Source organism: Lissotriton vulgaris, chromosome 4_1 (assembly GCF_964263255.1).
Source record: "Lissotriton vulgaris chromosome 4_1, aLisVul1.2, whole genome shotgun sequence".
NCBI lineage: Eukaryota > Metazoa > Chordata > Amphibia > Caudata > Salamandridae > Lissotriton > Lissotriton vulgaris.
In genome coordinates, this window is record NC_141691.1 from 914,010,731 (window position 1) to 914,036,454 (window position 25,724).

A 25,724-nucleotide genomic window follows, 5' to 3' on the forward strand; every position below is an offset into this window, starting at 1 on the left:
GAAATCTGTCGCCAGGAGAAGGGTCTCGCAAAACAGCCCAGTAAACCATGTGTCTGTAGTAGGAAATCTGTCGCCAGGAGAAAAGTCTTGCAAAACAGCCCAGCCTGATGCTGCTCTGTGGTGGGGGAGAGGGAGGGGAAGGAGTGGAAGGCAGGAAAAGCAGATAGCCACAAAGAAATGCAGGAAAAGCAGAAGCGCTGTTTTAGCTCGACCTAAAAAAAAAGCTCTCTGCATTGCTGTGGCGGGGGCGTGAATTTCTTTCAAGTCTGATGCGGGGGCGGGGGAGCGGCAGACTATGAAGTCTGATGCCGAGGCACAGACAAATGGTGATGCAGACATGCCAACCCTCCCGATTCAGGTGTGAGACTACCGATTTGAAGGGTAGTCTCCCGCCTCCCGATTTCTACAAGCAAAAACCCAATTCCTCAGGGGTTTCATCTGACAGGGCTTGGTATTGTGTAAAGCACTAATTCTTCCAACAAAGAGTAGCGATGCAGGGGCTCTCGAAGGGGTGAAAAACCAACAAATCACCATTAACAAGGGAATCGTCTTTTAAAGACCTGCGAAGTACTGGTGGGGGGGGGCTGTTTCAGCTCGGGCTGCCACGTGGGGTGTGGGGGGTGCATGCACTGTCAACAACCTGCCAGGCCAGTGCACAACACTTCCATCACCCTCTCTGCCTGCCATTATGCTCCATGCTTCTGAAAGGTAAGAAAAAAACGTGCATTTACGTTTCAAATGTCCCATCCTACAGCAGCACACTTCCAAAGCCCATACATGCCAGTAACCCGATTCAAAGTTCCATCCTCCCGATTTTTTTTTTTTAAATCTCCCACTTTGCTCTCCTGAAATGTTGGCATGTATGGTGATGTGTGATGTGGCTGGTGATGATGTGCACGCGCCTGACTCACATGAACTGTACGCGATCCGCAGCTAGGTAGACTATTCGGACCGCTTACTATAATTTTGCCTATTTAACCCCTACGGGATAGAATAGGTGAGACCTAATAAAACGGTAGACTGGGTCTCTTAAAAAACATAGGCACGTAAACAATACGAAAAAAATAGGTTTGCATACAATTGGATTCATAATAGCCTCTAAGAAAAGACTCCTTTGTATGCTGGCCTTACATCATTGGTTTACAAAACGGGTTGCTATGGGGCATAGTTCACAACAACAACAAGGCGCCCTTCAACACCCGCCCCTTTCTCTCTAGTCCGACACCCCCTCAACATAACGGACATTTCAAAGTGGAAGAATCTTCATTGCAATGACCCTAAGGCACGTTCAGATGGCTCTAGACTGAGGGGGTAGGCGGGCAAGATGTTTGAGAGGGCGACCCTATTAGAGTAAAAGGAACAAAGAACATTTTGGAGTTTGGAAAGGGGTGATCGTTTGTAGATCTATGGAAACTTATTGTATTTAGAAGGACGCACAACATTAAAAAGTGCAACCCGTAAACTCATGGGTATTGTGACAAACATTAAAACGGAAAAAAACAGTGTTTCAATATATCCGTTATCAAGAACAACGATTGATTTAGCTCCAGAGACAAAGAGAAGAATAGCTATTGCCGCAGGCAGTCTTCAAGAAATTAGGTTTTTTGTACCTTCTAATATGGCCTCCTCGAATGTACGCTTGTCAGTAAAAGTCCTCTGTCTGTGTCTATGTTCTGCGGGACATAAAACTTTTTCTCCCTCTGTATGTGTGATATACTGCCACTTGGTCCCTTCTCTGTGTCTATGAAACCTGCCTAGTGTGGTGTCCGTCGTCAGTGTTTGTAAACTATTAATCTGTTTAGTGAGCAATCCCAGGAGTCTGGAGCGACTGCAGGCGCGAGGCGTGGGAGAGCATCCTCAGCGTCCAGGGTGAGGTAGCGCATTTACCCACGGGAGTAAGCACGGCCCCCGGATAGAAGCAGTTGCTTATAGGGTTCCGCGCCCGGTAGGGGCACCTGCATCCCCAGCCAAGGCGGCCGAAACAGCAGTGGCCATGAACCGCAGCTTCAGCAGGTCGCAGAACCTGCGCTTCCTGGAGAGTAACAGCATCGTGGAGGTGAAGAGTAAGGTGAGTGGCTTCAGCTCTTAATTGCACTGAGGTACGGGTACTCTCTTTCCGTAAAGCTCATGTAGTGTGGAGACTGGAGGCTGCGGTGTAAATTGAGCCCGGGAATCCCTGGAATGTCAGGTGCCGGGGCATCTAGGACCAGCTCTCTTTCCCCACTTTGGACCTAACCCCTTCCATATGCGCCTCTGTGAGAGGGACACAACAGAGCTAGAGACTACGTTCTCAACATTCTGTATGTTTCCTGACTGTTAATTGCAAATTTGCAGTTTGCTTGATAAAGTTCAATGAATAGCGGGTTCTGTCCATGTTTTGTTACCTGCTGGTGTTCCTGGAGTACCCAGTTTCCCAGTTTTATTGTACATAACATAGGCTGTTGCTCAAACATGGGACAGAAGATTGATTGGTGGATATGCTTCCCTTTTGTCCTCAATCCATTTTTGCTGATAGCTCCAGCCGCTTTGCTAAGTCACTTCTTTGGGGGTAGACTGAGTCTACTGTATTTACGTTTCGATTATGTTGTTGTAGAATGCGCTTGTGGGTGGCGGTGGTTATACCAGTCTCAGTTCGCAAGTCACTGCTGTCTGTGCATCCCCTGCGCTGTGAAACGTTTGCATCGCTGACTACTTGCATGTATGGGAATCTGCTGTTTGGTTCAAGTTTGTCATATGTCCCTCGCACGAAATGACCACAAACACAATCCATTTAAGAAGGAATCGATCCTGTACTCTACGTTTTCTCACCAGGCAGTAGCCTCTAACGTCACACATCAGTGTTAGTTTGCACACGCTTTATTCGTATGGCTCTGTTTGTTTGTGCGATTTAGAATGCTTCACGCGTGAGAATTATGCAGTACACAGTTTCATATCAACCTTATCTGTATTGTTGAATGACAGTCACAATTTTTTTACCTGCTTCAAACATCCCTACTATCTCGTTGAAAGCATAGCGGCCCCGGAGCATCGATTTACACAACCCATTGCAAGCCTGTCCCATTGGTAAAAGCAGGAGATTTCCTATCAAACGTGTAAAAAACTCTGCCGACTTTTGTCTGCAAGCCCCCATTAAAGTGTAATAGCTCTAGTCTGATCCTTTTTAAAAATGTTAAAAGCCTAGCAACTTTACCACCAAAACTGAGTACGTGTGAAATATGCGGCAGTACTGCGAGCCAGCCACCCCCTCATGTCCAGCACTGTCTTGACCCCCTCCCCCCACCACCTCCCTGCACCGACGGTCCGCTGCACTCTGCATTCCCATCGTCTCACCCCCGCTGCAGTTTAGCCCCCCCCCCCCTCTCCCATGAGTCAGAATGTGACTCCCATACCCAAGCCCGTGTTGCTCTGTTATCCTGTTAAGACATGTTTGCCTTCATCACCTGATCTCATCCGTGCATTCCTGAATTTACTGCCTTTAAATAACTCTTTTCGTCTGATCAGGGAGGCCAATGGATGAGTCTCTTTCGCATGGCTGATCCTTTTGCAAGCAGTAAACAAGATCAGAGAACTCTTTTGAACGTATGCAAATCGTAACTGTGAGCCATTCAATCTCATTTGTGCAAAGTGTTGTAATGGGCTTATTGGAGAGTTTGAGAAACGTGCTTACAAGTTACATTTTGATGCAAATCATCTGAGTAAATAAACAATAGCATGGTGCCGTTTGCGTCCTTGACTTCATCTGTTTTTTTAATTTTGCTATGATTCTCACAAAGGGTACTGTCTGCCTACTTTAGTAATATGTGCTATACGCTAACTGAATTGTACCTAGACAATATCCTGTATCTGATTTGCCACACAATGCAAACACTGTCATGTGTATATAATTTGACTGAATGTTTTTTGCGTCCGTGCAGCGCAAAGTGTTCCATTGGTATGGCGTCACATTTTGTTGTCTAGGTGTGACTTTCCAAAACGCTCCGCGTTTTCCGTTGCTGATTGCAAACTGATTAGGCTAAATGAGGTGCTTCAAGTAGTATGTCCCATATTAGGCCAATGTGTCCACTTCTTTGGCAGTGAATGCATGGCTTTGAGTGGGATGAAAAAACTGGAGGGTCTCTCAAAGGGGCGTGGCCAGTGTAATTAAGAGCGTGGCTTAGCATAGTGTGCGCCCGACTTGTATTTTGCTGTTTGTCATTGCATCTAGATACATGATATAACAAGTAACATCATACCTACAACAAGTCAGGACTATTGGCTTTGTCTATGGCTGTTAGTTGCATGTGACACCACGACAATGTTGCTGCTACTGAGTTTAAAAAACAGAAGGGAAATCCAGAAAGAAAATGGCTCTTTCTTCCCCTACAACGCTCACCTGGCCTGATGTAATGCAGTTAATTCTCCACTAGTGAGAATTGAGCAGTGTGAGCACGCGCACAAAGATGTTTCCAGACTGCAGTGACAGCAGGCACAACGGACTGCTTGTGCCAGGGCACAAAACAGAACCCGATAGAGACCTGTTTGGAGGCCTCCTTTAAAAAAAAACTGCCAATGCTCAGACCCGATGAGAGACAGCCCACTAAAGCCCTAGGTGAATGTTTTCCTTTTCTGTGTTGAAACCGGAGGGTGCTTATTGTCTGGCGGAAGCATAACTGGCGCAAGCATAACTGGCGCAGGCCAATTGAGTGCATACTTGACAGTGCGTTGCATTCTGGCGCGTAGAGCGTTTATGTGCTACAGGAACAAATGATGGACCGAATGCTGAGTAAATCAAGCATTCATCCCTAGGTGAGAGATGGGTAAAATCCATTGCTCTTTTACTCACTATGCCACCCCAGTTTGGACCCAGTCATATGCAAGTCCGTCTTGACACAACTCCTCATGGGAACCGTCCAGCTCGAACAGCTAAGTGGGGTCCTTATTGGACCAGAAAAGAGCATCCTGGCACCAGTCGGGTTTTGCCCCTCATCAGCTAGGCTAGCTTGAATCCAGTGGTTACAATTAGACAAGGGAACCCTCTAGGTAGTTAAGGACCTAGGGTAGCAATTTATAAACATAACAGTGGTCCTTAACGCATTTAATAAAAACAATTTAGTAAGGTATGGTCAACAATGTGTACTATAGAACAAGAAAAGTGTCCAGCCGAACACCATATTTATTTTATATAGTGGTATAAGGGAATTTTTGGGGCAAAAAAATCAGTGAGATACACTCCTGTATCCAATACACAAAGGACAAAAGAGAAATGAAAATAAACAATTTAAACAAAAGAGAAGGAAAAATATTCAGGCAGAAACAAAACAGATGCTGATAATTAGGAATAGAGTATATCAAAGCTATCCATACATAGTTAACGCACAAATCAAACACATTGGTAAAGAAGTGTGTAACTATTTAACTGGTCGAATCCAGTGGCACAGCGAGCAAGGGAACCACGTCTGGGAATACCCATCCCACGTAGGGCGAAACGTGCTACAGCAACGTTTGTCACCCCGAGTGGGATGGGTATGCCCAGATATTGGTCCCCTGTTCTTCATGCTATTGGAGTCATATACACTGATTTGCGTGTAGCTGGGTTTAAACTAGAATGGCACAGGAATAAAAAAAATGATGGAATAAGGGCCAAATCTCTGTACTGGGGTGACTGTTTGACGTTGTTCAGCATTCTGTTCATCAGTTGTTGTTTTTGTGTGGATAGCGGTTATGAGCACATTGATATACATCTGTAAGGTGTGTACATCTGTGCTGTTTTGGATGTGTGTACAATGTATTGTCCGGGGTCTATTGGTAAGTGTTGGGTATATTGAGTATTTTGCTGATAGTGCATATCAGGGATTTATTTTAATTTAATTTAATTTTAAAAGTTTTATATAGCGATAACTTGACCCGTAAGTATCGGAGCATTTTACATACACACAGTAAACCGCAGAAGGACATTACATTACATTACATTACATTACATAGGAGGCCGGTAGGAAGGAAGCAAACCACAGAAAAAAATACAGCATGGGAAATAAATATGCAGCGCAGCGGAGGGGGGTGGGGGGAGAGCAATAAAAGAAAAGGCGATAGTGACATAGTCCGGTCACCCTCTATCCTTGAATGGAAGTGCTTAATTTGAGTTGGTGGTTGCCACAGGAACTTATTTTTCGGCATCAAATATTTACAGAGAGCAAGAAAGAGAAAAAACACATAATTCGGAATGACAGATGGGAGAAAGACGGAAAGTGCACCAGTGAGATAAAGGTGCAAGAAGTGTCTGCTAGTGGATTAGAGCGGGATCAGGTGGTTTAAGACTACTAGCATTGATATTCATGGCACCAAGGTTTAATTGCACCAGCCATGGGCTTCTGAGCAGAGCTTCAGGCACCAGCACTCGTTCTTTGGAAAATTAAATGCTACACATTAAGCTGGATGTGTGTGCAACATTCTGTCTAAAAGCAAGCACTCTGGTGCACGACTTAGAGCTTTCAGAAAGAAGTGAGAAAGAGCACATAAAGGGCTGAAGACAGACGGTAGGAAGGTACGAGCGAAGAGGGAGTTTCATACTAATGAAGAAGGCTGCACGGAAGTGGGGCAGGCATGGAGGTACACTGCCTGTTGTATCTTGCCACCTAAAACATGGCTGTTACCCAGGGTGGACTGGAAGTTATGTAATTTCAGGCAGCCAAAGCCTGGCAAAGTATGGATGCTAATGGGTAAGCCACGTGTTGTGCTGAGATGTCCCAGTCCTGTCGGCCTGTTGGAACTCGCCTACTTTCCATATACCCAGTTTTTATTGTGCATTTTGCGATTGAATTGATGGTTTATGGGTGTCCTGTTAAAATATTCCCGAAGTCCTTTGTTTGGTCTCATCTGCTTGTTACCTCTCCAAGGAATACACCAGTGACCGTTTGCTGTTCAACAGGCCATCTTTGTCCAGAAGGGCTCCCTCCACTAAACTCTGGGGAACATCGGGTGCTTCTGCCATATGGGGTCCACTGCTGCTTCAGTCCTTCCCAAGTGGCACGTGCTGCTTGAGTGCACTTTTCATATAGTATATGTATTTATATAGCGCTTACTACCTCTGACGAGTCATGGAAGTACTTTGCGGTGAGTAGCGCACAAGATATATGGTATGCTACATGCTCAAATTTAAATCACCGTCCACAAACCTCACAAATTTGCTGCTCAAACAAAAACAAATGTATCAAGCTTTTTCAACTGTCTTGTGGATGTAGAATTGGATGCCATTTTCGCCAGTCAGTACTGGTTTTTCTTGGAACAATTCTTCCTTTATTGCATTGCCTTCAAAGTATAACAAAATGATCTGTAAAACTGCACGCCACTTCTATTTGGAAGAAGACTGTGAAGAGTGTGTGAACTCCAATCCTAGACGGTCTCAGTTTGAAATCCACACGTTGCCATTCGTCGTCTTATCCAGGGATTTGCACATCCGATCCCTAAATGTTTATAAATGCCATGGACCAACACGGGAAACAGCCTTTAGAACAAGGTTTTTACCACGTTGTGCCTTCAACACACATTTTTTACCACACGTTTGTACCAAGTATATGCCTTTAAAACACATGCCTTCACTATGCATTTTAGGTGGTGTGGGGGTCTCCCCTACAAACACTTTTTTAATAGAAATAAACAATGCATGGTAATGGAATGCGTTATAACCAGCATTGGCATAGCAAAAAGGGCTCACCTTTGGGACCTTTTTCTAAGTGTTTAGCCATGCAACAGTTGATGTTGTTGCACCAAGGATATTGTGCTGCATAACTAAATACTTCTAAGGTCCCAAAAGCAAGACCTATTGGCTATGCCAATGCTTGTTCCTGTTTTACTTTGGCCAATACATTTGTAAACCATTTGCTAATTTACTTTCAACTAGACAACAAATAAGAATTTGTAGCCACAACAGCCATGGGTAATGCTGAGAAATAATCATGTAAAGTACCAAGTGGTGGCATCTATGGCTTTTTTACTTTCCAAACGGTTACACACTGCTGAACAGAACTTCCATGTCAAGGAATTTACAGGCGTGATGTACTACTGACCTGGATGAGGGGCTTCACTCAGCGGTGGCAGAGTGAGAGAGTTAATTCACATAGAACTTAGATCAAATATACTTTTTTGTTGTATTTCATTTGGAATGCTCTTGTTTTAAAATCGTTTTAAATTTGTACCTGTGGTAGTTGTTTGCCTGGCTCTGTATGATCCCATACTCTATGGTATTGCCGCCCCCTGACTTTCAGCCTCTCTAGCCGCACAGACACCTCTCGTTGGTATCATTTCGAGCGACATTCTAGCCACACTCTATGGTCCTTGACTCTAATTTAATAGACAGATGCAAGTGCTACAGCGCGCGCCAGAGGCAAGCCCGTCCACGCCCTGACTCGGCCAGAAATTATGGCCAAAATGCGATCACTGTAAGAGAATTACATACTCAGCTGCTCAACTTCACAGACTTAGTAAATATATTTCTCTTAAATGCGCTGTATGTACTCCTCCTTATTGCGGCTTTACTTGCATTCAATGCAATTTTACATTGGGTCCTATGCGTCTTATAAACACCATTTCCAGAACTGGCCTTCAGGTCTGTCACAGCACCACCTCTGCCAAAATGGCATGTTGCCAGAATTTATACTTTTTAAGCCTTAACCACTTGCGTGCTGCCGCCGGCTTTTTGGCCGACAGGAGTACTACCTCGCTAGTGCTGCTGTCGGCCAACGGCCGACGCGGCCCCGCCCATTTTGAGGAAGTACCGCACTGCAGCGAAATCGCGGCCGGTGCGAAGGGGTTAACTGTCGTTCTCCGGTCAAAAATAAGCAGCATATTTATGACCATCTTAGTACTGAACATCCAGATGCACTCTTTCTGACCGAAACATGGCTTCATGCCAGTTCGGGACCCGACATTGCCATTGCCACTGCTCTTCCTCCTCGATATGTCATCGCCAGGAAAGAGAGATACACGCAAAGGCTGGGGGATTGCTATAATTTATAAATCTAGTCATTTTTGTAAATTTGAAGCTATTGCCATCACAGTGTGAAGCAGCTTTGTTTAAAGTCTCTGTATCCATTCAGCTGACCCTGTCTAGCATTTTAATTTATCGCCCTCCGGGGAAGCCCGGTCCCTGGGTCTCCACTTTCCCTGACCTTATCGCTCCCTCTATTTAAAAGGCAGCAAATTTACAATTCTAGGGACCTGAACCGTCACCTAGAAGATGATCAGAATAACCTCTGCCACACTTTTTTATCTGATTTGGAGGCTCTAAGCTTACGGTTATGCAATCGGGGCCCTACTCATAAGGCGGGACACCTTCTGGATCCAATTTTGTCCAATCTTTGCTATGACTGTAGTACTCCTGCGTTTCATTTAGACTGGTCCGACCATTTTATAATTCCATTCAACCTGCAGCCTTCCACATCTAGAGTAGTGGCCCCTCCTGCTAGCTCAGGTAGTCTCAGATCTTGGGGCAAGTTGAATATGGAGTCTTTTAATACTATTCTGTCTACTAGCATACCTGATGTCACTTTACCTTTGCTGTCTCGGACTGGCTAACCAATGCCATTGACATCTGTCTGCCCCCTGTACCCAAACACAGCTTTACTCCTCATCTCCCCTGCCCCATGGTTTACAAAAAATCTTAGTTATTAAGTCTAAATGTAAAGCACTAGAAAGAAGATGGAGAAGATTGTACTCTTTAACTTGTAAAGATGCTTACAAAGCTGCTCTTAAACGTTATCATTCAGCATGTAAAGAGGCACGCATTTTTTACGTTGCTAACTGTTGGACCTGGGGTCTCCAGATCACATAGGGTAGCCGTTCTGGTTGTTAGACGGGGACCGGGAGGGTCGGCCGAGTACAGGGGGACAGGCCTCCAGTGAGGGCCGTCTCCGGCGATCGTACAGACAAGTAACTCCCCACCCCCCCCCCCCCCCCCCACAGATGGACACCACACAAGGATAAGTTCACCACACTTTATATAAGAATCTTGAGGCAAAGTGATAAACGGTACAGCGGGGGCAGGACACGAGGGTCCTCCCAATTCTAGTCTCTTTGGGGGAATGGGGTAGCGGGACAGTCTCAGTACCGGTCCGGTACGGGAGCAGCAAGAGGGAAGCTCACAATCCTCGAGCTTGGGGGTCTGTAGAGATCGGCCGCGCCAGCAGGCCAAGACGATGGTTCACGTTGCAGAGGGCTGCGGCAGCGCCAGCAGGCTTCGGAGATGGTTCACGAGAAAGGGCTGCGGCAGCGCCAGCAGGCCAAGACGATAGTTCACGTTGCAGAGGGCCGCGGCAGCGCCAGCAGGCCAAGACGATAGTTCACGTTGCAGAGGGCCGCGCCAGCAGGCTTCGGAGATGGTTCACAAGAAAGGGCCGCGGCAGCGCCAGCAGGCCTTCAAGGATGAGTTTGTCTCGGTGTCTCTCGACTCCAGGATACAACTGCCTTCCTGCTCTGGAGCTGCCCCAGTTATAGGTCTGGTCTCCTTTAATGTCCGGACCCTCGCACTTGGAGGTCGGGAGGTCCGGGATGAGGGAGTCCAGACACCCAGAAGGGGGTGGAGCCAGCGCCCGGGGAGGCCGGTGGCGATCGACACCTGGAGGAGGAGAGCCATTGACACCCCTTCTCCCATTGACCTGCCAAGTGGTCTCTTCACCTCCTGGGTGGATGGTGGTGCCTCGATGTCGGGGCCTGGCCAGGCCCAGGGTTGGGGTCGAGCCGAGGCCACGCGGCCTAGTTATGTAGTGTCCAAAGATGGCGGCTGGGCCGGGGCAGTGGTGCTGACGGGGGCCCGGGTCAGCCGATACCGGGGTGTTCGGGGGCTGGAGTTCCGTTGTGGACGGGTCGGGGGTTGCCCCGGTGGGTTGTCGGGATGGTTCTTGTCGGGGATACAGGGAGAGCAGGGGTCCGGGCCCCGCCATGCGGGGAGGGAGCGGGCCTTCCACGAGGCCTGTCCAACATGCGTCCTCCCCAGCTGAAGGCAGGGAGAGTCACCCATCCTCTTGGGTACTCTCCTCGCCGAGGCGGAAGAAGCGTGACAGGCCGTCTGCGTTGGCGTGGTCCTGGCCTGGACGATGCTCCACAGTGAAGTCCATTCCCTGCAGATGACGGGGAGTTCTGCCAGGGGAAAAATGATCACTTTCCCCAGATCGTTGGAAAATCCATTGGGACTGCATTTGCTGATTGTATTACGTTCTCCATATCGCCGGACTCTCGCTACATTGCCTTATATATGGTCAATATTAACACGCAAGATAATTGAATGATGTGATATAAGCGAGTACTGTTGTATCTATTGCAAAAATGTACTAAAATGATCAATAAAAAGAGTTTAAAACAAATTCGGCAAAATTCTACAGATATGTAGAGTAACATTTTAAAAATGTAGGAGAACTCAACTAATCCACTGACCTCATAACATCATACAGTCCTTTCCCTGAAGCAAAGGTGTTTGACCATGCGCACTGAATGAGCGGCAAATAAGTAACATTCACTCCTGCCTCCATCATCCCCATCCTGACCAATCTAGCTAAGATTGTTACAGAAACTGAACGAAAACCTTCAGTAAGAAATCAATATTTGAGCATTACCAGTTTGCCCGTTGTTCCTCAGAAACACACGCATAAAATTTCAGATATCTCGCAGTACAAAGCTTAGGGAGATCTGAGCAATAAGGATACAATAAAGAAATAGTGTTTACGTTCTTCTCTTTAAACAAAATATAAACCATTCTTGACGAAAAGTTCTACCAGAAAGATCTAAAAGTCTAACATCAGGCACTCTTTTCAAAGGGCTCAGACAAAACAACATGCCCAAAATGCAAGAAAAACATGTCCTTGATAAAAAAATATATTGGGCCACATCTAAAACAATGTATTATCTTACTTACTTCAGCAAATTAATATTGCTCAACTACATAAACTCAAAACATGCCTGCCTACTGAAACCCCATTCGTCAGTCATGCTGTTCAACTTTCTGTAAGTCAAAACACTTTTCAAAGATGTTACAAAATAAATCAGAATTTAAAGTACAGTGATTTGAAAAAAGGGCCAAACAATGTCCCCAATCACTAACCAACCAATATTGAAGAAGCCTTAGGTATTCCTTCCTTCATCCTTGTGCACAAGATTCACCAACCAGGTCACTAACTTTGCTTACTAGAAAGACCACGTGACATCCATGTTCTCCTGAAATCCACACTCGTACTTTGACAACATTCACCATACTGTGATTCTGGCCTGAAGGACTCCCTCAAGGCCATGATACAATGGTTTAAAGAATTACACAAGGGTGGGCGTATTCAAAGTAATACGTCCACTCCTGACATTTGGGCAGTGTAATTAAGGATAAAAACAAATTGTATAATTCAAACGATAAAACGAAGAGATTATCACAGCACTGTAGATGACTGGGTTTGTGCTTACCCTAAGAGTAAACCTACAGGGCCCTGCAGTCTGTTCCCGTGGGGCTGTTCAGAAAGGTAAGGTACCTGTAAAAGAGGAACAGATACAGGCACCCAGAGGGTGTGTTCATATAAAGCATACCACAAAAGTGAGGCCAAGGTAGATAGTGGACACATGGCTGAACTAGCTAGAAAAATAATCAATAACTGGTAGGACCAGAGAGACTCATTACAGGTACCTTACCTTTCCGAACAGCCCCACGGGAACAGACTGCGGTGCCCTGTAGGGTTACTCTTAGGGTAAGCACAAACCCAGTCATCTACAGTGCTGTGATAATCTCTTCGTTTTATCGTTTGAATTATACAATTTGTTTTTATCCTTAATTACACTGCCCAAATGTCAGGAGTGGACGTATTACTTTGAATACGCCCACCATTGTGTAATTCTGGAACACACTTCTATATGGTTTATTTATGTATGGTTTATGGAGCACTCATGGAACCTAGTTTTATTAGATACTGCCACTAATAATGCTAAATTGGCTCACTTCTATATATCTTTTCTAGGTCTCCCCTCTAGAGCAGGACCAGTTGGCCTGCTCCCTGATTGACCTAGTGAGGTTGTATCTTTAATTTTAATATTTACCTTATTTTTCACTGTGTAGTACCCAACACTCGAGGTCCTGAAGAATTGCCAGACAGGCAAGAAACATGTCGACCTTTCTAGAGGGTTGAGTTAGCCTACTGTAGAGTAAGCAGTTCCTTTCTCCCCTCCCACCTGTTAGACGGGGACCCGGAGGGTCGGCCGAGTACAGGGGGAGAGGCCTCCGGTGAGGGCCGTCTCCGGCGATCGTACAGACAAGTAACTTCCCCCCCCACAGATGGACACCACACAAGGATGAGTTCGACACTCTTTATATTAGAATCTTGAGGTAAGATGATAAACGATACAGTGGGGTCAGGACACGAGGATCCTCCCAATTCTAGTCTCTGTAGCGGAAAGGGGTAGCGGGACAGTCTTAGTACCGGTCCGGTACAGCTGCGGCAAGAGGGAAGCTGACAATCCTCGAGCTTGGGGGGTCCGCAAAGATGGGCCGCGGCAGCGCCAGCAGGCTAGGACGATGGTTCACAGCGAGGAGGGCCGCGGCAGCGCCAGCAGGCTAGGACGATGGCTCACAACAAGGAGGGCCGCGGCAGCGCCAGCAGGCTAGGATGATGGTTCACAACGAGGAGGGCCGCGGCAGCGCCAGCAGGCTAGGACGATGGTTCACAACGAGGAGGGCCACGGCAGCGCCAGCAGGCTACAAAGATGGTGCACGAGGAGAAAGGCCGCGGCAGCGCCAGCAGGCCAAGACGATGGTTCACGTTGAAGAGGGCCGCCGCAGCGCCAGCAGGCTTCAGAGATGGTTCACAAGAAAGGGCCGCAGCAGCGCCAGCAGGCCTCCAAGGATGAGTTCCTCACGGGGTCTCTCGACTCCAAGATACAACTGCCTTCCTGCTCTGGAGCTGCCCCAGTTATAGGTCTGGTCTCCTTTGATGTCCGGACCCTCGCACTTGGAGGTCGGGAGGTCCGGGATGAGGGAGTCCAGACACCCAGCAGGGGGGTGGAGCCAGCGCCCAGGGAGGCCGGGGGATCGACACCTGGCGGAGGGGAGCCATTGACACTCCTTCTCCCATTGACCTGCCAAGTGGTCTCTTCACCCCCTAGGTGGATGGTGGTGCCTCGATGTCGGGGCCTGGCCAGGCCCAGGGTTGGGGTTGGGGTCGAGCCGAGGCCACGCGGCCTTGTTCTGTAGTGTCCAAGGATGGCGGCTGGGCCGGGGCAGTGGTGCTGACGGGAGCCCGGGCCAGCCGATACTGGGGTGTTCGGGGGCTGGAGTTCCGTTGTGGATGGGTCGTGGGTTGCCCCAGCGGGTTGCCGGGATGGTTCTTGTCGGGGATACAGGGAGAGCAGAGGTCCGGGCCCCGCCATGCGGGGAGGGAGCGGGCTGTCCACGAGGCCTGTCCAACATGCGTCCCCCCCCCCAGCTGAAGGCAGGGAGAGTCATCCATCCTCTTGGGTACTCTCCTCGCCGAGGCGGAAGAAGGGTGACAGGCCGTCTGCGTTGGCGTGGTCCTGGCCTGGACGATGCTCCACAGTGAAATCCATCCCCTGCAGGGAGATGGACCATCGCAACAGTTTTGGGTTCTCTCCCCGCATCTGCATCAGCCATTGCAGGGGTCGGTGATCTGTTTGCACCCGGAAGTGGGTACCGAAGAGATAGGGTTGGAGCTTCTTGAGGGCCCATACCACGGCGAAGGCCTCGCGCTCGATGGTGCTCCAGCGCTGTTCTCGGGCCAGCAGGCGTCGGCTGATGAAGGCCACTGGCTGATCGACTCCCTCGGCGTTGAGTTGAGAGAGGACAGCCCCAATGCCATGATCTGAGGCGTCTGTCTGCACTATGAATTCCCGGCTGTAGTCTGGAGCCTGGAGCACACTGGGGTGGTGCACATGGCGGCCTTCAATTTCTCAAAGGCCGCTTGACAGTCCAGAGTCCAGTTGACTGTTTTGGGGTTTTTCTTGGAGGTGAGTTCTGTGAGGGGCCCCGCAATGCTGCCGTAGTCCTTTACAAACTGCCGGTAGTACCCGGTGAGCCCCAGGAAGGCTCGGACCTCGGTTTGGGTGGTAGGGGGTTGCCAGGCCTGGATGGCAGCAATTTTGAGCTGGAGGGGGGCCACCAGACCACTCCCCACTTGGTGTCCCAGGTAGGTCACGGACCCTTGGCCGATCTGGCATTTGCTGGCTTTGATGGTGAGCCTGGCCTGCCGGAGGGCGTGCAGGACCTCCCGGAGGTGGTGGAGGTGGTCCGCCCAGTGGCGACTGTACACAGCAATATTGTCCAGATAGGCTGCGCTGAATTCTTCGAGGCCCGCCAGTACCTGGTTCACGAGTCTCTGGAAAGTGGCTGGAGCGTTTTTCATGCCGAATGGCATCACCTTGAAGTGGTAGTGGCCATCCGGGGTAGAGAAGGCAGATCGCTCCTGGGCCCCCGGGGTGAGGCCGATCTGCCAGTAGCCCACTGTTAGATCGAAGATGCTCAGGTAGCGGGCGGCCCCCATGCAGTCAACCAGCTCATCCGCCCGGGGGATAGGGTGAGCTTCGGTTCTGGTAACGGCGTTCAGGCCCCGATAATCCACACAGAACCGGAGCTCGGGGGCAACGCCCGGGGCGGCAGCCTTGGAGACCAGTATGACTGGGCTGGCCCAGGGGCTGTCAGATGGCTCGATCACTCCCAGAGCCAGCATTTTGGAGAGTTCGTTCTGGATGCAGGTGCGCACTCGATCCGGCACTCGGTACGCCCTGTGTCGAATAGGAGGACTATCCCCGGTGTCCACATAGTGAAGGCACCAGGGGGTGACCCCGGGGATGAGGGAAAATAGGTCGGCGAATTGGAGCAGAAGGTCTCGACAGTCTTGGCGCTGCTCTGGGGATAAGGCATCGGAGAGTCTGACCCCTTCCACGGAGCCGTCCTTCTCGAGCGTCTTCAGCAGGTCAGGAAGGGGTTCGGAGTCTTCTTCAGTCCCACTATCGGTAGCCATCAGGAGGCTGAGCTCTGAGCGTATGAAGTGGGGCTTAAGTCTGTTGGCGTGGAGGACCCTGAGGGGGTTCCGGGGGGACTCCATGTCGATCAGGTAGGTGACGGGACCCTTGCGCTCTACCACCTTGAAGGGCCCTGTCCATTTGTCCTGAAGGGCGCAGGGTTCAATCGGGGACATCACCCAGACCTGTTGTCCCGGCTCGAACTCGATAGAGGAGGCATGCTGATCATACCATTTCTTCATGTCCTCCTGACTGGCTTCAAGGTTGGCTTTGGCGAGTTCCCTGAATCGCCGGGTCTGGTTACGGAGGGTCAGGAGATACTTTTATACGTCCGGCGGAGCCTTCTGGGGGGCCACCTCCCACCCTTCTTTGATCAGGCTGAGGGGACCCCGGACGGGGTGTCCATACAGGAGTTCGAATGGGCTGAAGCCCAGGGATTTCTGGGGGACTTCTCGGTAGGCGAACAAGAGGCACGGGAGCAGGACATCCCATTGGCGGCGTAGGGGCTCTTCCAGGCCCATGATCATCCCCTTGAGGGTGCGGTTAAACCGCTCGACCAGTCCATTTCCTTGCGGGTGATAGGGGGTCGTGAATTTGTAGATGACCCCGCACTGTTGCCAGAGGGACTTCATGTATTTAGAGATAAAGTTCGTGCCCCGGTCGCTGACGACTTCCCGGGGAAAGCCCACCCGTGAGAAGATCCCCCCCCCCCCATCAGGGCTCGGCCTACCACGGGCGCCGTCACGGTCCGAAGAGGAATGGCCTCGGGATAGCGGTGGCGTGGTCCACCAGGACCAGGATGAACCGGTGTCCTTGTGCTGTTCTGGGCTCTAGGGGCCCCACGATATCTATTCCCACCTGTTCAAACGGGGTGGCGACGATGGGGAAAGGCTGCAAGGGTGCTTTGATCTTTCGGCCGCTCTTCCCGTTGGGCAGGCCCGGCAGTGGTTTGTCACGTCATTCCGCATCTTGGGCCAGTAGAAGTGGGTCACCAGGCGGCTGTACGTTTTGTCTTGTCCCAGGTGTCCGGCAAGAGGCACATCGTGTGCTAGGTTCAAGAGAAAGTCTCTGAAGCGGAGGGGGACTACCAGCACCCGACTGGTCCCCAGCTCGGCAATCTTTTGCTCACTGTAGAGCAGGTCATTGTCCCAATAAATCCAGTGGGCCCCCGAGGTGTCTCCTGTACTCTGGGCGAGGGCTTGCTGCCGGAGTCCCTCGAGGGAGGGACATGTTCTTTGCTCCTGTCGGAATTGTTCCTGAGTGGGGCCACCCTCTTGACGCCACTGGGCCAGTTCGGGAAGGTCCCGGAGCCGATCGAGTCCTTCTTCTCTGTGCTCCGGAGAACGGGCTTCCAGGGTGGCTCCCTCTTGGACGATCGGGAGAGGGGGCTCTGGCCATTCGGTTTCCGCGGGACTGGGGATGGCGCGGGCGGTCATGGACCGGGTGGTTACGCAGACCCATTCAGGGAGGCCCAGCATCCCCAGGTGCTCTCTTCTCTCGACAGCTGACCAGGGAGAACTTTCGAGGTCATTCCCCGGGAGGCAGTCCACGGGGGCATCGTCGCGGACAGTCACTTTCAGCATTCCGGATACTCCTCCCCACTCGAAGGGGACGCAGGCCATCCGACACAGGCTTTCGGAGTTGTCGGCCGACCGTACTGGGCAAAGGACGTTTGGTAAGATCTGGTCCGGGGTCCCCAGATGACAGCGGACTGCGTCACACTGGCCCCGGTGTCGCGGAGGGCTTCGGCCCGGTGCCCATTAATGTTGACCCACTGGCTGTACTTCTGCGTGTTGGCGGGAAGGGTGCCCGTGGGATCAGGTCTCTTTCCCCTAGGCAGACCAAGGACATGGCGGCTGGTTCCCCCTCGGGCTGGTCTGGCTCGTACTCTTCAGTCTCTTCCTGGGGTTGTTCCTCTCCCAGAGCGGCGGCAGCGACCTGGCGGGGCATAGGGCTCTGGTTTTTCGGGCAGGTGGTATCATTGGCGTAGTGGCCGGATCGATGGCAAGTAACGTTGGCGCGAAAACCTGGTCGCATCGGGGGGGGGGGTCCCTCTTCCGGCCGGGGGTGGTGTGTTGCTGGCGGGAGCCACCGGGACGGTGTCTCGGCCCGACCCTGGCCTCCTCCTCCCCCTCTGGGGCGATGGGGCCGTTGGGAGGCTCGGTTCTGTTCGCTGGGCCAGTTTCGGGGCACTCGGGTGCTCTCCCATCGGTCAGCCTCGATGGCGAGTTGCCGAGGTTCAGTCAGTTTACTGTCGAGGAGGTGATGCCTGATTCGACGAAGCAGTTGTTGGAGAGGTGCTCCCATACAATAAGATCAAAGAGCTGCTCGTAAGTGGTCACCTTGCTGCCCTTGATCCACCCCTCGAAGGCTCGGCTAAAGAAGTTCACGTACTCCACCCAAGTCGTACCCGGGATCCGTTTGCAGTCGCGGAACCTCTGACGGTACATCTCGGGCGTGAGTCCATATCGAGTGAGGAGGGCGGCTTTCATGTGGTCGTAGGATGTCATCTGATGGTCCGGGAGTTGCAGCAGGGCGTCTCGCCCTTCGTTAACAAACCTCCCCCATAACCCGGCTCCCCAGTCGCTCCGGGGAATCCGGTGGGAGGTCATGGCCACTTCGTAGGCTTTGACCCATTGCTGGATATCATTGTTCCGGTAATTTTCTCTGACGACATCCTTGGGGATGTGGACCTTGGGGTCCGTAGTGACAGGGGGGCTCGGGGACCCCGAGATCTTTGTTCTGCTTTCGGATCTTTAGTTCCTTCAGGTTGCGCTCATGCTCGTAGGCTAGTTTTTTCTCCTCCAGTTCTCTCTGCCTTTGTTTCTCTTCTCGCTCCTCTCGGAGCCATAAGTGTTCTAAAGTTATTTTTTGTTCCGCCAACTTAAGTTCTCCATCTAAGCGGAGTCGAGCCAGTTCCAATTCGTGGAGCCTGCTCTTCTCCCGTTCCCGGGCCTCCTCCGGCGAGAGACCCGGTCTTCTTTCTTCTATTGGAGCAGTGTTTGTTTCCGTTGTCTCGAGGCTTTGGTTTTGGGGTACAGCCGTACCCGTCTCCGCCCAAGATTCCAGGGCGTGTTTGAAGTCCTCTTTCGTGCTCAGTCCTGTGGTAGCAATGCCTAGTTCTATGCAGAATTGTTTTAAATCTCTGTGGCTGTATTCTTCTAGTTTTTCCATCTGGAATTTTTCCGTTGCTCCACTCTCTTTTGTCGTCATGGTGTTTGTGTGTCGTGGGGTGAGTTACTTTCTGTACGATTATGCGTTGGCTCGATCGCGCCGCTGGCCACCAATGTTAGACGGGGACCCGTAGGGTCGGCCGAGTACAGGGGGAGAGGCCTCCAGTGAGGGCCGACTCCGGCGATCGTACAGACAAGTAACTTCCCCCCCCCCCACAGATGGACACCACACAAGGATAAGTTCACCACACTTTATATAAGAATCTTGAGGCAAAGTGATAAACGGTACAGCGGGGGCAGGACACGAGGGTCCTCCCAATTCTAGTCTCTTTGGGGGGAAAGGGGTAGCGGGACAGTCTCAGTTCCGGTACGGGAGCAGCAAGAGGGAAGTTCACAATCCTCGAGCTTGGGGGTCCGTAGAGATGGGCCACGGCCGCGCCAGCAGGCCAAGACTATAGTTCACGTTGCAGAGGGCCGTGGCAGCGCCAGTAGGCTTCGGAGATGGTTCACGAGAAAGGGCCCCGGCAGCGCCAGCAGGCCAAGACGATGGTTCACGTTGCAGAGGGCCGCGGCAGCGCCAGCAGGCCAAGACGATGGTTCACGTTGCAGAGGGCCGCGGCAGCGCCAGCAGGCCAAGACGATAGTTCACGTTGCAGAGGGCCGCGGCAGCGCCAGCAGGCTTCGGAGATGGTTCACAAGAAAGGGCCGCGGCAGCGCCAGCAGGCCTCCAAGGATGAGTTCGTCTCGGTGTCTCTCGACTCCAGGATACAACTGCCTTCCTGCTCTGGAGCTGCCCCAGTTATAGGTCTGGTCTCCTTTGATGTCCGGACCCTCGCACTTGGAGGTCGGGAGGTCCGGGATGAGGGAGTCCAGACACCCAGCAGGGGGGTGGAGCCAGCGCCCGGTGAGGCCGGGGGCGATCGACACCTGGCGGAGGAGAGCCATTGACACCCCTTCTCCCATTGACCTGCCAAGTGGTCTCTTCACCTCCTGGGTGGATGGTGGTGCCTCGATGTCGGGGCCTGGCCAGGCCCAGGGTTGGGGTCGAGCCGAGGCCACGCGGCCTAGTTATGTAGTGTCCAAAGATGGCGGCTGGGCCGGGGCAGTGGTGCTGACGGGGGCCCGGGCCAGCCGATACCGGGGCGTTCGGGGGCTGGAGTTCCGTTGTGGATGGGTCGGGGGTTGCCCCGGTGGGTTGTCGGGATGGTTCTTGTCGGGGATACAGGGAGAGCAGGGGTCCGGGCCCCGCCATGTGGGGAGGGAGCGGGCCTTCCACGAGGCCTGTCCAACACTGGTTCATAAAAATAATTTGCTTTGCTTTTGCTTTATCTCATTTTGTCAATTTGGTTATAGGTTACATCAAAAAATGCTGTTCCACCTTCTTTGTACAACTAAAACTCCATTTTACTTAGTGATAGAGTTGTTCAGTCACTTCACAGTCTATATTAAGCAGGGACAAGAAAAAGGGCTCCCAAATGAAGTAACCAGGTTGCACGTCGTGCACAATGAAACTTGGACTCGTTAGACAGAACAGTTTTTCAGATTTAGCTCAGTTGACACCCGAGGTGATCAGATCTTGAGACCTCACAGAACAGAGTCTGTCAACTACAAAGGCTCAAGCATGCTCTGGTAACTTCCTAAAGGAGGGAATAATAGATATTTCACCTGCTTCACCAAAGATCAACAGTTATTTGCCAAAATGACCTTTTAGAAGACTTCCTCCTCCACCCCTGTAATAAAAGGGTTAAGCCTCGACACAGTCATTAACAGCCTTCACATAAGCTTAGGGGCTCTTCCCCCGTGTAAGAGTCTCAAGGGCTTCCTGGTTTAACTACTCCTTCCTCCAGTTAGGAAGAAAGGGAGGAACCACCCTTCGGGACCTTCTGTTGGTGGATCCCAGCTCTCTTACTACCCCCAGCTCGCTCCTTACTTCAGATGTTGGGCCGCTGTGGCCAATGTCTCGGACCGCTGTGGAGAACCAGAAGTACCTGCAGGCCCCTGTCCGCTCCCAGCCAGGCCTCGGCCACAGGTCCAGCCACTCAGTCTTAGAGCTGGCGCTGGGATAAGGCTACGCGGACTAAGGAGAATCGGCGACCGTGCCACACTCGTTTCCTCACCACGCGCTGCCTCCGCCTCCCTCTGTGAGAAGCGGCACGTTTGGGCAAGCGCCGAGGATCAGTGGCTCCAAGCGCCGGGGACTAGTGGCTCCAAGACTGAGCCTGTTCAGTCACGACAGGCCTCCTAACGCCGCTCTGCCCCTCTCCAGGACTAGCGTTCGCTCCGAGTCTGCGCAGTTTTGAGATGGCACGTTACCTCACACCGGCGCCTTCTCTTCCCAGTGCCTAACGCTCCCCTTGCCAGGCCCGGGCAGTGTTGCGGCGGCTCCTACCTCACGGCCACACTACCCGCTGGCACTGCCCCAGTCTCCTGGCCAAAGCCTCTACTCCCCTGTTTGCAGCTATACTCGACTTGGCAGTCTTTTTCTCAGGTGAAAGAGGGGGGGGTTAATAGTATGCCGTGTGGAGCAGGTAGGGCCTCAGTTCAAGGGAGAGTACAGCAGGGGGGAAGGGGAAAAGAACTTGGCTACTCAGCTTCGGTCCTTCCTTCTTTCGGGAAAAACGCTCTCAGTCTCTAATGAGGCTCTCCCACTGGACAATAGGCAGATCTACCGTTCGGTTCAGTCTCCCACGACCACTCCCATTCCCTTCTCCAGGCTTTGGTTGGGTCAGGTGTCCAGGGTCATCAGGAACACAACGTGGCAGGGTCAGATCAGTAGTTACAAGGAAGGAGGGTGGTGAAACAGTAAGGAGGCAACCCTAGAGTGGGAGGTCAACCCTCTGAATATCCTACCCCCGCCTTATGCCACAGCCTGCACTCCAGCTGATTTTCTCTCTCTCTCTGTGTGACAAAATGGCTGCCCCGCAGCTGGCCTTTTATAGGCTCCCATCCGAAGGTCCAGCAGGGTCCAGAAGGTTCTGGAATGTCCCTATTCTAACCTATGGGTCTTTCTCCTGAGGTGATGGCAGTTACTGTCCACCATTTTAGGCATCTAGGCTTTACCTCAGAAAAGGAGGGATTTCTGGGTCTGAGAGGAACCATGGGTTCAAGGAGCACCTAACCCCCTGGTAAACACCTGAAAAATTCCCAGTGGACATAAAAAAAATGAAGGTTATGAGGGGCAAAAAGGGGACAAAATAAATAATGACAGGAGGAACCACCCAAAGGGCTGACAGGTCAAACACAATAACTAAGGTATCTAATTGTCCTCTGGCTCTATTTTCGGTAGTGAAGAAGTTAGCTGGCTCTGATACCATCCTTCCTCCTCCTGTCCTTGATGAAAATCAATGTAACAACATTGCTGACTTCTTTATTCAGAAGGTTGAACTTATTTACAAGTCACTCTCTGCTCCTTCCCCTTCCTTGTGTAGTATGGCTTCTGCATTTGACCCTAGATATCACAGTAATTGTGAATTGTGACCAGATAGCCAAGATTTCTTACTGGCACCCATTTGAAGAGGCGTCTTTCCAAAATTGGTTCAACTGTATTAAATCTGGGTCTCCTCGTGATCCTTTGCCTATTAACATCCTTTGTCAGCTCTCTGCCACATCTAAAGATGTCCTTATCACTCTTTTAAACGCCTCTATGCGGGAGGCCTTGGTACCCCCCGAGTGGAAGCGAGCCATGGTCATCCCTTTGTTGAAAAAGGCCGGAGCAGTTTCTTCTGTACTATCTAATTTTATATCTATATCTCTGCTTCCGGCTTTCTCCAAAATTTTGGAGAAACATATCATACTCAACTGACACAACACCTAGATAAAGTTGGCTTTCTTCATTATTCACAATGCGGGTGCAGAGCCAACTTTTCAACTGAAACCGCTTTGCTTGGGGTTACTGAGAAACTGCGCCAGCATTTAGATCAAGGGGAAACTGCAGCACTCATTCTATTAGATTTGAGTGCCGCATTCGACACTGTGTCGCATAACATCTTGCTTAACGCTCTTAGGTCTCTTGAGCAGGACAGCACTGCCCTATCCTGGTTTGCTTCATTCCTTGAGGGTCGCACTTTTCAACTCTTTTCTGCTAAGGCATCATCTTAGATCTGCGTATCCGCACATGGAGTTCCACAGGGATCCATTTTAAGCCCCCTGCTCTTCAACATCTATGTCAGACCTCTGGCAGAGATTGTGGACGAGGCGGGTCTTTCCCTATATGCGGATGATACGCAGATTGTCTTCTCGCTTTCCACCACTAAAAACGCTAAGACATCTGCCTTTCAGTGCGGCCTACGGCAAGTGATAGTGGATGCGCCTTAACGTTTTGAAGTTAAATGGGATAAGACTGAGGTCCTTATCCTGGGCAAGCACAAGGACCTATGGGGCCCTCACCATTGGCCTCAGGAAATGGGTTCCTTTCCCCTACCTGTCACCCATGTCCGTAATCTGGGCATCATTTTTGATGATAGTCTCTCTGAGACAACAGGTGGCGAGTGTTGCTGTCATCTGTTTCACGATCTTGAGGTGGCTTTGTAAGATCATTTGGATGCTTCCTGCCTCAACCCAACCCGCGGTAGTCCAGGCACTCATCACCTCTCGCCTCGATTACGGCAATGTTCTCTATCTCGTTAGCTGCCAAACGGTACTGAGAAAGCTACAGGTAGTTCAGAACTCTGCAGTACGCCTTCTTTGTCAAGTTCCTAGACAGGCTTCCATCTCGCCGTATTTATGTGATCTTCAATGGCTTCGAATTGATCAAAGAATTACATTTAAAACCCTGTGTGACATCTTTAAAATCAAAAAAGGTGTGGCACCAGCGTATCTGCAAGATCTCATCCATCCTTGCATACGTTCTCGTCCCCTGCGCTCTTCAGCCCACGCAGACTTCGTGATTCCCAGATTTGAACTTGCAAGAATGGGAGGCCGTTTCTTTTCTTGTCTTGGCCCCAAAATCTGGAATTCTCTTCCCGTGTCCTTGAAGAATGACCTGCCCTATCTCAGCTTTCGAAGAAATCTTAAAACCTGGCTCTTTTAGTAGCAGATGGTTCTTGACTGCTCCTTTTCTAGCAATTTGTGTGCTAGGTGCCGGGAAACCCTTTTTGGGTAGCCGCACGCGTTACAAAACTAATATAATAATAATAAAAATGCACAACTAATATAATAATAATAAAAATGCACAATCTGAAAAGTGGGTGATGCCCCTGAGCATCTCTAAAGTAGGCGATGCGCATCACCTTCTTCCTGTGGGTTGGCGTAATCTTGTGCTGAAGAAGGCATTTTGGTTGAAGGTGTTGGAATAGTGGGAGTTTACATTTGTGACTGTCTATGGATTAACTATGTGAATTTCCCAAAATGTCAATTTTTTTTAATTGCAGGAGAAAGAGTACGCAAAAAAATGTTTTGCGGGGAAAAGTAGAGAATTGGTCGTTATTTGACTTTTAATACAATAAATAAATGTCATTTGAGAGAGGATGTTGAGGCCATGAGGGAATTTATTGTATTATTGTTGCTGCTGTCCTCTCTTCCCTATATATTTAACAACCAGGGGTGGTGATGGACAGAGTTTCTGAATTAAGCAGAATACTCTCACCCAGTCAAGAGATCAGGGCTAGATCCAACACCGTTTTTTAGCTCACTGCACCATCCCAGCTCAGAACCTCTCTTCCCTGGCCATAACGTTTAAAAGAGGGGGTCCCAAATTTATGCCGTTATTTGTCTTTTTTCCATCAATGTATTTTGTTGGAAAAAAACATAGTTATGTGAAAAGAGGAGAATTTTACCAGAGCCTTAATTAAAAGTGAAATTCATAATTTTGCAATTTTTATGAAATTGCAACATCTCAAAGTTAATCTTGTAGCGCAAAAGAAATTACGGCCTGACTCTAGTTACTGTAGTACATCTGGCTAATTTTTAGTAACATTAGATATGTAGCACAGTAATTGGCAGAGATCGTAGCCACAACATGTTTAGGAGGAGACTGTTGAGAAGGGAGGGTGAGACAGGCAGGGGAGATGGAGTAGACAAATGTAAACAAGCGCCCGCGGCAACGTTAATTAGAAACAGATGGCCCCTGTGTGCCGCTACTCTCAAGGTGGATGCCGCCACACGCACAAGTGTTAGGAAAGTGAATACCGATTGCAAAAGGTGATCTCCTAGAGCAGTGCATGCGAGCTGCGCTAGGCTCAACCTAAAAACATACATGGTTTACAAAAAAAAGTGCTTTGTAAACACATGCTAAGTATTTCCCTGCGTTATTCCATCATACAACCCACCAAAACTAACTTCTGCTTCCTATGCTAGTCCCTTTCCCAGAAAGCTGTGTGCGGTTTACTTTGAGCGATTGCAATGTAGAGTAAGCTTCTTGTTACCTGTGGTTTGCTCAGTGATTTGTACTCTATTGTTGCTTGACTGCCTTCAGAAACTCGCACCCTGCTCATCAGACCTTTTTGGAACAATGCACAGTGAGCCCATTGCATGGCATACCCTCAGGATAGGAAAGTGGCACTACCAAAACACTAGCATAAACATAGTGTTTTTTACTACTGCATGTACGTTTGTGATTGTTTGCTGGTGGTAGGCGGC

The 25,724-nt window shown here is 50.2% G+C and overlaps 1 protein-coding gene across 1 annotated transcript in view; it reads left to right on the top strand.

Annotated features, from left to right (window-relative positions):
• Nucleotides 1–1,710: 1,710 nt before the first annotated feature.
• The window catches only part of PARD6G (par-6 family cell polarity regulator gamma), a 265,823-nt gene continuing 241,809 nt past the window's right edge, over nucleotides 1,711–25,724 (top strand). The window contains exon 1 of the mRNA XM_086965187.1: nucleotides 1,711–2,068. Coding sequence (XP_086821313.1) covers nucleotides 1,994–2,068 — 75 coding nt within the window. The 5' untranslated portion in view covers nucleotides 1,711–1,993. The remainder of the gene's footprint in view (nucleotides 2,069–25,724) is intronic.